At 41.8% G+C, this 12,110-nt stretch overlaps 1 protein-coding gene and 1 long non-coding RNA gene across 6 annotated transcripts in view; both read left to right on the top strand.

The window, feature by feature from the left end:
• The window catches only part of PRICKLE2 (prickle planar cell polarity protein 2), a 332,917-nt gene that overhangs the window by 272,828 nt on the left and 47,979 nt on the right, over positions 1 to 12,110 (top strand). For 4 of the 5 annotated variants that reach the window (XM_023529685.1, XM_011358458.2, XM_023529687.1 and 1 more), the window contains 4 exons: positions 2,365 to 2,478; positions 5,354 to 5,491; positions 8,325 to 8,528; positions 11,224 to 11,410. In XM_023529685.1, coding sequence (XP_023385453.1) covers positions 2,365 to 2,478; positions 5,354 to 5,491; positions 8,325 to 8,528; positions 11,224 to 11,410 — 643 coding nt within the window. The remainder of the gene's footprint in view (positions 1 to 2,364; positions 2,479 to 5,353; positions 5,492 to 8,324; positions 8,529 to 11,223; positions 11,411 to 12,110) is intronic. The other variant, XM_023529686.1, reaches the window with a different exon arrangement.
• Positions 11,421 to 12,110, top strand: part of LOC111738631 — a 3,927-nt gene continuing 3,237 nt past the window's right edge. The window contains exon 1 of the long non-coding RNA XR_002779907.1: positions 11,421 to 11,777. This is a non-coding gene — a long non-coding RNA (uncharacterized LOC111738631). The remainder of the gene's footprint in view (positions 11,778 to 12,110) is intronic.

Genomic DNA, 12,110 nt, shown 5'->3' with positions numbered 1-12,110 from the left:
CCCATTTCCTCATGAGGCCCTACTGCTGGGTTTCTTGAGAAAACACCACACCTCTTCAATAATTTGCCATTTTTTTTCCTCTGAAATCAAACTGGCTTAAATAGCATTTTATTCCTTGCAGTCTTCTTGCTTAAACTAAGTAGGGGGTTGGCTCCCAGGATTTGGCCTCACTCTGTAAGCTGACAGTGTTGACCTACATTCTACAATGGAGGAAAGGCCAGGAGGTATCTGGGTTCTCCCATTCGGCATATAGCAGGCTAGATAAAACACTTATTGCTATGCATTCATGTTATTTATTGCTATTGAGGGATAAATGCTTTGCCTATATGCTTATTTAATTGCCACAATCTTGTGATGAGGATTCTGAGTGGCTGATGTAACTTGCTGAGGAATGCAAAGATGGGACCTGGCCGAGACTAGGGGTGCAGATCTCCCCGGCCATGCTGCAGAAGGTGCAAGGAAGATTCTAACCTGGGTCAGCCTTGGGGAGCGTCAGAGAGGGCTTGACTCAAGGTGCTAATTTAGAAGGTCTCTCAGGGATGACTCTGATCTAGGCAGCAAAGAGAGGGCTATGTGAGTAATGAGGGGTGATGGAGAGGAGGGTCAGTCAAGTTCAGATTAGATTGTTCATTAGCAAGCATCCACAGGGATTCATTTCATATTAGCATTTGTCCCTAGCGTTCCATAACTATAATGAGAGTTGTGAGAATTACAAAGTAATGTTGCAACAAGGCCTACAAGCAATTCTTTGACTTGAGAGGCAAAGCCCATTCCCTAAGACACAGAAACTGGGCATGCTTCTTTATACCTGGCACTTACCTGAGGAGGCGTATGGTGAATGGATTCTCCTGAACACAGAATGGTGTACCAGCCTCTGATGGGCTAATCGCCAACTTCTAATCTCAAACTAACTCATGATCTGGGCTTTTACTCCTTCTTAGGGAGAGTGCTGGTAGCTTGTGGGCGGCCCTCAAAACCTGGAGCTGTTCCTTCCCATCCTGGGAGGTGGCTCCCTGCCAGGTGCCTCTGGGGAGTAGCTGCAGAAGCCCTGCCCTCCGAAAGCCAGCTAGTCTAGGACAAGAAGTCTGTTTATGGTTGCCGTTGGGATTTGATTAAGAGGTTGATAATGCACATGATGGTGAATGGTTACGATTATTTGTTACAAAAATAAAGATGGCTTTCACATTTTTTAAAAGCCTTGTCATTGCAAAGCCTTTTCTCCATTCTCTTCTAACACTTACAACTTCGTTTCTGATCAAAGTAGACAGAGCTTTCATAAATCTTCACCCCAGCATTCCCGAAACATGTGTGCATATCCAGGGCTCCCTAAACTCAAGGGAATTAGACCAAGTTTGTGGAGTGTAACAAATATGATGAATTTAAAGCCCCATATCTTCTCTGTTTTGTTGAATGAATGACTTATTTCACAATAGCTGGTTATGATGCTGCTAAGAGATAGTCAGAAATTGTTTTCCATGATGTCATCTGAGCACGCGTGTGTGTGTGTGTGTGTGTGTGTGTGTGTGTGTGTGTGTGTGTCCTATATAATAGTGTGTGTGTCCTTCTGTTTTGGTCAGTTTTTTCTTTCCTTAGTTTTGCAGTTAGATGGTAGAACGTTGTTTTCTCAGGCAAAATTAGATGTTTGATGCTTTCTGAAGTCATTGTTAGGGTTAAAATAGCCTTAAAAAGTACAAGAATCTTACTGTGTACCTGAAACTAATATAAAATAATTTTTTTTTAAAGGTACAGGAACCTGTCTTAACAGTCGTAAATAGGAGTATTCTAGAATGTGCAGAAATACTCTTATTAATGACAATTTTTGATTACACACTCAGATCTAGTGACTTTTTCTGACAGATGTGAGCTGCTGCCTGTCCTTACAAAGGGCTCAAAAGCTGAAGGGCTTTTAATGTAGGTGGAGGCTGAGGGACCCAGAAGTTTGCTGAGTGCCAAAAACTGACTTTGACTCCAGTGCCGCCAAGGCAGGCACTGGCATATCCCTTTGGCTCAGGAGGAATGTTACATGCTGGAGACTAACAGAGAAAATGGTAAAGTCAGCTCTCAGGGGAGCCTGTGGAGAAAGCCCTACCCTCCGGGTTCACCAACGTGTTTGCTGGTTTCTTTTTTTCTAGGAAAGGCTGCTGGCTTTATTCTTCCCTTGCTCAGAGAGGGGAAGCTCCCCCGAGAGAGCGGTGATTTGTGTGACTCTTTAAGGATGAATTTCTCTGGTTGCAGTGAGAAACTCATGCCGTTGAGTCTCATGAAGGGCGGGGACGGTAGGAAGTAGATTGTGTCCTGCCGTGGGAATCTTCTTCCCAGAAAGTGAGAATGGGCAAGTTATCCGTGTGCTTTTTCATCTCTTAGGTTCACCAGTACTACAGCTGTCTCCCAGAAGAGAAAGTTCCTTATGTCAACAGTCCTGGAGAGAAACTGAGAATCAAGCAGCTATTACACCAACTGCCGCCACATGACAACGAGGTAAGGGGGCTGGAGGGACTTTATGAAGACTTTTCTTAGAACCTTCTGTGAATTGTTACCTTTTTCACAGTTAGAAAGAATGCATTGATCAATGAGATCTCCAAAGAAAAACCCTGGCAATTTATTTTAGGTTTTAGCTTCCTTAATTAGAGCCAAAAGAAACTGTCGGACACCCTCTGGAGAGTGTTACCGAAAAGCAGAATCTCGTTATAGACTGGATTTGCCTCGGTGCCTGGCACTACTAGTTATTTGGGGGTAACCGGGGAGCACTAAAATTTAAATGCTCGGGTTCAGGTTTTCTTAGCTGAAGAAGAATGTGCAATGCTGGTTTCCCAAGTACGTTAAATGATTGAGATTCCTTGGGCCAGTTCAAACCCCGCAGAAACTTTGTGATCCTCTTAAATTTCCAGCATCCTTTCATATTAAGCGAGTGTTCACGTTTTCCACATTACACTGAAGTAGAAGTTATTTGTCCAGATTTGCTTCTCTGAACATCTGTGATTTTGTCATTTAAAGTCCAACTTGCTAAGATCATTCTTCATACCTTCGAAAGTCTGGCTTGCAGGCTTCCCTTTTTTCTGAACCCAGACACTATACGCAGGCATTTCTTTGAAGATAAATTGATCACGAAGGGAAATTTCTAAATGCGCTTTTAAAAGATCATCATGCTTGAGGGGTTTAGATTTGTAAACCAGAAATTAATTTTTAAATATCTGATTTTTTTTAAATGGTAATCCCGTAGAACTGAATTGTCCACATAACTCTACATTTTAAACAAAAACATAATTTAAAATCAAAAGGAGATGTAACCCCTTTAGAGAGTGAGACACCAGCTTTCTACCAACTGTCCCTACCCACAGCTGGATCCCAGGGGAAATGAGTGAGTGCTATTTTAGTCTTTACCTTCCCACATTTGAATTAAAAAAGAATAAATCGAGAGCCTCAAAAATAAACTCGAATAAGTAGAGCAAAAGCTTAAACACTAAAGCAACTCCTAGAAAGAAAGCCACTGATTCCCTTTCCTATTGTTTATTTCAGACTTCATAAAAAATATATAAATAGCTTTCTCTTTAAAGCCAAGAGCAAGCATTGTAACCTGATGCCCAGTTAACTAATTTGGAAGTGAAAATGCGGGTTTTTACAAGCAGGAGGGGTGTGCCTTTCTTTAAAAGCGTGTCCATAAAATGTCAGTGCTGTAACCATATATTCTGGGCCGTTCAGATCACTGCAGTTCTCTCTCTGGGACATCGACATGAAGACTTTTTCTTTTTTGTTGTTGTTGTTAACTCTTTTTACTTGATAGAGAGAAGTGATATGCTCTTCTCTACTTTTACTGGTTTATTCTATTTATGGTTAACTGTGGTTTCATGAAAAGAGACCTTTCGAATTCCTTCTTCCATTTGGTGAGAATTCCTTACATATGACCCAGCGGGTAGATTTCACCCATTTGACATGACCTTTTTGAGGACAAAGGGGGATTCTAAAGTCAATATTTGATCATTCTTTTTTACACCCAGATTAAGACAATTTCAATACCTACAGCTGCACTGGTTTTCAAATTAGAATGCGCCAGTCTAGTTCAAAGTTTTCCCTGTAACCATCTGGATGAGAAATCATCTGAGCAATTCAGTTAATCTTTCTGATGCTCAAATTACTCAACAGTAAAACAGAGGTGGGATTAGGACCATGTTTCCCAAAGCGTGATAGATACAGGACTTTGGGTGGTACGTAGACATGGCAGTAAATAAAACCAAACCATGTAATGAGGGAGTCACTCCTTTTTAAATTGTGTTTCATTCCACGTGATTGAATGGGTGAATAATTAAGGGGGGAGTTTCAGTTTGGTGCTAGCAGGTATTTCATACCTCTTCAAATTCCTACTAGTCTCCACTTTTTAAGCTGTAGCATTAAAAATCTCCATTTTAGGATCTCCTACAAACAAAAATAGCCAGCTAGAATCTAACAATGTGGTTTTTTTTCTCAGTCTGTTTAGTTTTATGGTCACATTCTGTTTTTTGCAGGTAATACTGATTTTCCATTTATAATCACAATATACTTTCTTTTTAAGTAAATATATTCAGGTTTCAAAAAGTGAGTCAGTTTTAAAATAGTATTAAGTAAATAATAGTTCAAGACTATGGCGAAATCCCCAGCGTATGCGTACATCAGGGGAGAGAATGGGAAATACTGGATTTGAATGTCTTTAATATTCCTCCTTTAATTCTGTTCCTGTGTTTAACAAGAAGGAAGATATCTTATGCAAGTCGATTCATTAAACAAAGCCCAGCAGGCAGCTCTTTACCTCCTGCACACGGATAAGTGTGCAAAGACTCCTGTGAAGCAACACAGATACCTTTGACCAACTCTTCAGTCTCAGGCCCTTGGTTCCCTATTTTCTCAAAATAAGATGGGAAAAGAGAAGCTGTGAGCTCTCCTCTGTCCTGGAGACATCCATTGATGCCAAGGACCACTTACATGGACACATGGACATGAAAGTATCAGGACCTCAACTCAATTTGAAGATCCAATCAATTTGAAGGGAGAAAGTCCCAGGTCGTGTCCAGCACCAAAGCTATCCCAGATGATTTGGATTTTAGTGTGGTGAGCAAAGTGGGGCAGTAAGGATGAGGAACAGTTACGGACCTTTATCCTGCCTAAGATGTGGGATCCAGAGTTTAGAGCCTTTAGTAAGCTTTTTTGGCCATCAGCAGTTGTAGATAGACTTATTTTAAATGGCCCCAAGCTGAGTGATGTCAAAGCACAGGCCTATGAAACCAAATGAGAGCTTGTTTAAAGAGAAAACTCTGAGGCTTGAGCTTTGGGAATCCTAAGAGCAAGAGGGACCTCTTCCATGTCATTCTCTGTGTCTCTTCAGGTTCGATATTGCAATTCCCTGGATGAGGAAGAGAAGAGGGAGCTAAAGCTCTTCAGCAACCAGAGGAAACGTGAAAACTTGGGCCGAGGGAATGTCAGGCCCTTCCCAGTCACCATGACTGGAGCGATTTGTGAACAGGTGAGCGTGGATTCTGAGGAGCGAAGAGGGATCCGTTCACTCATTTATTCATTCCACACTTGTTCATTGAGTGTCTACTTTGTGCCAGGCACTGTTCTGGGCCTGGGGGATACAGCAGTGGACAAAAATTTTAAAAGCTTGATCTTGCCCTTGTAAGGAATTATATTCTAGGAGGGAAAGTCTGACAATAACCTAAATAAGATAGAAAAACTACATCAGGGAAGGGATTAGGAAGTACTGGGAGTGTGGGAGGTTGCAGTTTTCATAAAGTGGCCTGGAAAGCTCCACTTAGAAGGTGGCTTCTGAGCAAAGAAGAGCAAGATGTGAGAGAATGAATCATGCACATTTGGGGGGTGGGGAGGAAGCAGCAGGAGCAGCCAGTTCAAAGGCCCTGAGGCAGGAGCATTTCTATTATGTTCCAGGAACAGTAAGCTGACCAGCGTGGCAGGGCAGAGGGAGTGAAGGCAGAGAATTAGCAGAGGGCCAGATCCTGGAAAGTTATGGAAGCCATTGAAAGGATTGGAGCAGAAGAATGGCAAAATGGAGTTTGCCTGGACCAAAAGTCAGCCTCTTTCCTAGGATTTTCCCAGGACCAGTGCCATTTAAAGGGGTGGTAAAAGATTGCCTCCTTGGTTTGAGGATTCTTTAGCTAAGTTCATGAAGCCCCCTGCATTCTCCTTAGGACCTCAATGAATTGAAGAGTCTGGATTTGTTTTTTCTCCTACTCTCCTATAGAGTGCTCAGGACATGGTGGAGGAGCCTTTCAAAGAAAGCAGGGTGGGAATCCAGCCTGCCCGGGTTCACCCCGACCCTCATCTCAGCTGCCCAAATCTTTCTGGTGCCGATTATCATTTTCCGCACTTCTCTTAACCCTGCTGCTTTTTGTACAGCCCCATTAAATCCTTAAGCTCTAAAGGGACCCATTCAGGTGCTGAAGATATGTGAGCTAGATCAATGAAAGGAAATTGAGATAATACCTGAAGGAAGTGGATGCCATCTGGGGGTATGTTTTTGAGATTTCAGAGAGAGAAAGTGAGAAGATTCAGGTGGATGGCATGGAGACGCAACTTAAGAGGGGAGCCAAAGGACCAGAGATTTGACAGTGGGGTCTTCATCCTTGAGACCCTCCCTCGAGTTGCAAGTGGTTTGAAGTTAAGATGTGAGATTCGGTTTGCTCAATTCAAGAGCTCTGCTACTATCATATTGTTCTGGAACCAGCCCGGCTAGGCTCAGCTAAGGAAAAAGGAAGTTTGAGCATCTCTTAGGCAGATGTCAAAAGTAGTATAGGACAATGACAAGAGCATGGAGGTAGAAGGAGATAAGTTTGACTCATGTTTTTCCCAGATGGCCTTGACCATGTTACTTTTCCTCAGTTTCGTCATCCGCAAAACAGGGATAACAGATGCCTATGTCATAGAATTATGGTGAGATGTAAATGGGATTCTTTATTGTCAAAGTGTTTGAATGAAAAGGCCATGACACTGAGGTGGCTCTTATGCCTTGGTAGCCTACATAAACAAACCAAAACCTAAGCCAAAGTTAATGTTAAAGAAGCCGAGAAAATCAAACTTAAGGACAACCAGTCGCAAACAGCCAACTAGACTTTCCCAAATAAGGCAGCCACTTACACGATAGCCAGCCAGACAATTTCCTTGCTTTGCTTCCCCTTCTTCTCTACAAGAACCTCTCCCTAGATCCAGTCAGTAGAGCACCCCTAACCACCTTCGGTTTGGTGCTGCCCAGTTTGAATCAGTATTTGCTCAAATAAACGCAAAAATTTTATTGCGCCTCAATTTATCTTTTAACAGTATGCATAGCCCATTTCTACTAACATTATAAAAGGCAGGGGTATTACTTTTGTGACATAACATCTTTCTTTTGTCTGGTCACTCACATAAACGAGCTTCCAGACAGTGTTCCACGAGATCTTTACTTCATGTCTATGAATCATTGCAACCACATGATGTCCATGGTATGTGAAGGGTTTGGAAGTAGCTTTTCTGTTCTTTAGACAGTGTCCCCAGAATGCAGCCTCTCCTGTGGGACCATAAGTACTAGACTCTCAGGCTGTGAACCTCATGGCCAGCACCATGGTTAGCAGAGAGCCTTTCCGTGAACCTACTGCCTCACACTCTGTTCCTCCCTCAAAGACCCTCAGACCATATTTGCTTTATCCCAACCCCCACCGTAAACATAGGTTCCCAAGGATTCCACCTGTTCCTTTCTGGATAAGGGAAAGAACTTTGGGACATGAGTGGGAAGATAAGGGAGGGAGAAGGAAGCCCTTTCTACACTCTGGTCTTAGAAGTGGTGCCTTTTCAATCAAGACTATGTAAAAAAGATGTTAGAGGAAGCTAAAACCAAGCTAAAAGCGTGCCTGAAAGGCTTTTAGAGAAATAGTGAAAGGCAGGCATATTTTTATGAACCCACTCCCCTTACCATCTTACAGGCCCCTCTTCCCACCTCCCAACCCCCACAGTCTACTCCTTCTGGTGTTAAACTTGGCTCTGCCTCTGGATGGAGTTTGGAAGATCTAAAAGATAATGAGAACTTTGCTCTGTGTAAGTTTGCCTCTGCCTACAAGAGTTTTTCTTTCATTCCCACCTCTGTGGCTCTTCACATTCTCAGTTACTTTACCTTCAACTTACTCGTAGGCCCTAGGAAAGGAAAGTGGGAGGAGGATATGTATGTAAAAGCAGGTAGCACAGAGACTAGTTGGAAAATAAGTGCTCAATAACCAACTATTGGTGGTAGTGGTGGTCATTTATCACTTACGCATGGCACTGAGATATGGGAGCTGGTGTTCGTACTGACGTTTCTGTTTGCCTCACAGTGCGGAGGCCAGATAAATGGTGGGGACATCGCTGTGTTTGCATCGCGTGCTGGCCACGGTGTTTGCTGGCACCCACCCTGCTTCATATGCACTGTCTGCAATGAGCTCCTGGTGGATTTGATCTACTTTTACCAAGATGGGAAGATATACTGTGGCAGGCATCACGCCGAGTGCCTGAAGCCACGCTGTGCAGCCTGTGACGAGGTCAGTTCACACTCAATGCGGCTTGCAGCCTACCCATCACCCCTCTGTTGCACCATAACCACCACATGGTCCTGTGGCTTCTTGCACAGCAGAAAACCATAGGCCACTCCACCTTTTTATATTAACCCTTTCAGAAAGAAGCCTTACCCATCCCCTGTTGTTAGCATGTCCGGGATTGTGACCCACTTACTGAATATGACCATCCCGTGGACATCCAGGTGGAAAGGCAGTTAGTTTCTATAGTTGAAAAGATTTCCTGGCTCTAGGTAAGTTCATAACACTTAAAAAAAAAAAAAAAAGACATTGTACAGCCTTAAATTTTAGCCCGAATCCCAGGGAGTAATCACTGGTAACGATGGGTCACTTATATCTTTAAAAGTTTCATTTCCTGTGCTTCAATGAGACAGATTGGTTTGAGAAGAGAAGAAAACAGGTAGGATTATTTAATTTTCCCACAATTTGCATAAGTTCTGATGAGGATTCGGGAGGCAAATGGACATTCCACCTGGATACTTCTGCCCCATGCTCTTAAGAGGAACTTGAATCTGTTACCCTGGGCGAGAAAGACAAGAACACCAGGCCTATGCCTGGTGCTTTTTCCCACCAGAAGTACTCCCAGGTGTAACCTGTGAGCTGGAAGAATAGAAAACCTAGTTTAGCTTTAAGATTTGGAATTTATATCTCAATTAAATTTTTTTTAAGTTTGGAGCAGAAAGGAGAATTTTCTAAAGCTGACCACTTTTATGGGAATCATTTGAGGGAGGTCTTAGACAGGGGTTTCCTTCTATACAGAGTGAATTTTTGGTTCTGTCTGACCCTATAAACAGCAAGGTGGGACTGTCTAAACAACATTCTCCTTCTTTAGCCAGAGTTCACTGTTACATGGGCATTTCTTCCTTATAAACTGCCTATAAGAGATTTACTCTTCTAGGAGGAAGTTGATCAGCCTTAACTAATTTAGGTTCTTGGATTCTAATGCTAATGGTGATGTTCCAGAGAGACCCTCTAGATAGGTAGTCCAACTCTGTAATTCTAGGCAGCCACTTTACCTACCTGCCTCAGTTTCCATACTGGAAATTAGTGCTCATAATACAACATTAGTTATCTAATGGCAGACAGAATATGAATATTCATATACAAGTTTTTGTGTGAACATATATTTTCAGTTTTCTTGAGTGTATACCTAGGAGTGGAACCGCAAGATCATATGGAAATTCTAAGTTTAACTTTTTGAAGGCATCTAAACTTTCCTCCAGAACAGCTAAACTATTTGACAGTCCTACTAGCAGTGAATGAGGATTTTAATTTCTCCACATTCTTGACACTTATCGTCTGTCTTTTTCATCATAGTCATCTTACTGGGTGTAAAGTGATATCACATTGTGGTTTTGATTTGCATATCCCTAATGGCTATTAGTGTTGAGCATCTCTTTATGTGTTTATTGGCTATTTGTATATCTTCTTTTTTGGAGAAATGTCTGTTCAAATCCTTGGCCCATTTTTTCAGTTGGGTGATTTTTTCTTTTCATCCTGGAATTGAAAATGTTGTTTATGTATTCTGGTACTAGCTCCTTATCAGATACACGATTCGCGAGTATTTTCTCCCACTCTGGTTGTGTTTTTACTTTCTTAATGATGACCTTTGAAGCACATAAGTTTTTAACTTGAATGAAGTCCAATTTATTTTTTTTCTTTAATTGCTTATGCTTTTAATGTCACACCTAAGAAACCCCATTGCCTAATTCAAGGTCGTGAAAATTTATGCCTGTGTTTTCTTCTAAGCATTTTATAGTCTTTTGGCAATTTAGATCTTTGATCCCCTTTTAGTTAACATTAGTGTGTGGTGTGAGAGAGCGGTTCACGTTCATTCTTTTACTTGTGGTTATCCAGTTGTCCCAGCCCCATTTGTTCAAGAGACATTTCTTTCCCCATGTATTGTCTTTGACCCCTTCATTGATAATCAATTGGCCATAAATGTTTGGGTTTATTTCTGGACTTTCAATTCTATTCTGTTGCTCTCTGTCTATCCTTATACCAGTACCACACTGGCTTGATAGCTGTAGTTTGTAGTAAGCTTTTAAATCTGTGCTTTGAAATTTTAAAAATCTTGTGTTGGAGGTCAAAATGCAAATGCTTCTGAGGGCTAGCAGATATTGCAAATGAAGGTGAGTAGTGAAGAGGATAACAAACCTGGAGAACTCACCACTCATCTAAAAGCAGCAGCCTCCCTTCTCAGCTCTAGCTTACTGCTGCCTAGCATGAATGTATACTGAGGATAGCCAAATCTTATATAGTCAAAAGACAAACCAGGATTCCAGGTGTTTATATGACATTTTCCATTTAAAAAATATGTGTAGGCCAAAGAAAAGAGATATATATGTTCAAAATGCCCATGAGCTGTTAGTTTTTTGTCTTTATATTCTTCAAGGTGGAACGTTCTTTCTTTTATTAAAATGTGTTTAAATTAATCACTGGCCAGGCTAAAAACCATGTTTAATTATACTTTAGGCAAATCTAAATGTGGGAGCTGATTTAGATACTGAATAAATATACATATATAGATTTTTGTTTAATAATTTATGGGCAGGCTCTGTTTTCTCACCCTTCTAATTCGAGGCCCCCATAGCTTTCTCCTTTAAAGTGCATCCTCATGGCTAAGTCTTAATCACTGACCGTTTGGCTTCTCTATCTCCAGATCATCTTTGCAGATGAATGCACCGAAGCTGAGGGGCGGCACTGGCACATGAAACACTTTTGCTGCTTCGAATGCGAAACAGTGCTAGGCGGCCAGCGCTACATCATGAAGGAGGGAAGGCCCTATTGTTGCCACTGCTTCGAGTCCTTGTATGCAGAATATTGTGACACCTGTGCCCAACACATAGGTGAGGCAACGCTTGGTGCTCATCTCAGTCCTGCTGTGACTGGGTCTCCATTATGTATGGTGTAGTTAGAGTTCCTTTAGTTGCAAGTGATAGAAATCCAACTCATACTAGCTTAAGTGAAAAAGGGAGTATCTTGGCTCACATTACTAGAAAGGTCAAGGATATGCAGGCTTCAGGTAGAGATAGATCAAGGGTTCAAACGAAGCCTATTTTTTTCCCCTCTGTCTCAGCTCTGTTTGCCTTCTGTTGGCATCATTCGGAAGCAAGCTACCTTCATATGGTGACCACGATAACTCAGTTAAACATAGTTTTAGCACTTGTATTCTGTAAAGGTATGGGGCTGTGTCTCTTTCAGTATCCAAGTCAGGTCATCCAAGTAAGAATCTCATCGGCCCTAGATTAGTCATATGTTCTGCCCTGAAAATAAGAGAATAGGGGATTCCTAGATTCCTGTTAGTCTGCCTGATTCATAGGCCGACCCCCAAGGTGGGGCTATATAACGTATAGCCCCTCTACCAAGGGGATGGGGAGAGGTTTCCGAAGTAAAACATGAGGGGAAATATAAACTGATATCTTTCTGCCTCTTTGGAAAGCTTGAGGGTCAGCAGAAGGAAGAAGCAAAGCAATTCTCTTAATTGGAAAGAATAGTCAAGAAAACCAAATGGTTTCTGGCATGCATGTCTTAAAAAAAAAAAAAAAA

This window comes from Pteropus vampyrus, unplaced genomic scaffold (assembly GCF_000151845.1).
Source record: "Pteropus vampyrus isolate Shadow unplaced genomic scaffold, Pvam_2.0 Scaffold41, whole genome shotgun sequence".
Classification (NCBI taxonomy): Eukaryota; Metazoa; Chordata; class Mammalia; order Chiroptera; family Pteropodidae; genus Pteropus; species Pteropus vampyrus.
The sequence above is the reverse complement of the archived record's forward strand: the minus strand, read 5'-3'. Positions and strand labels throughout refer to the sequence as shown.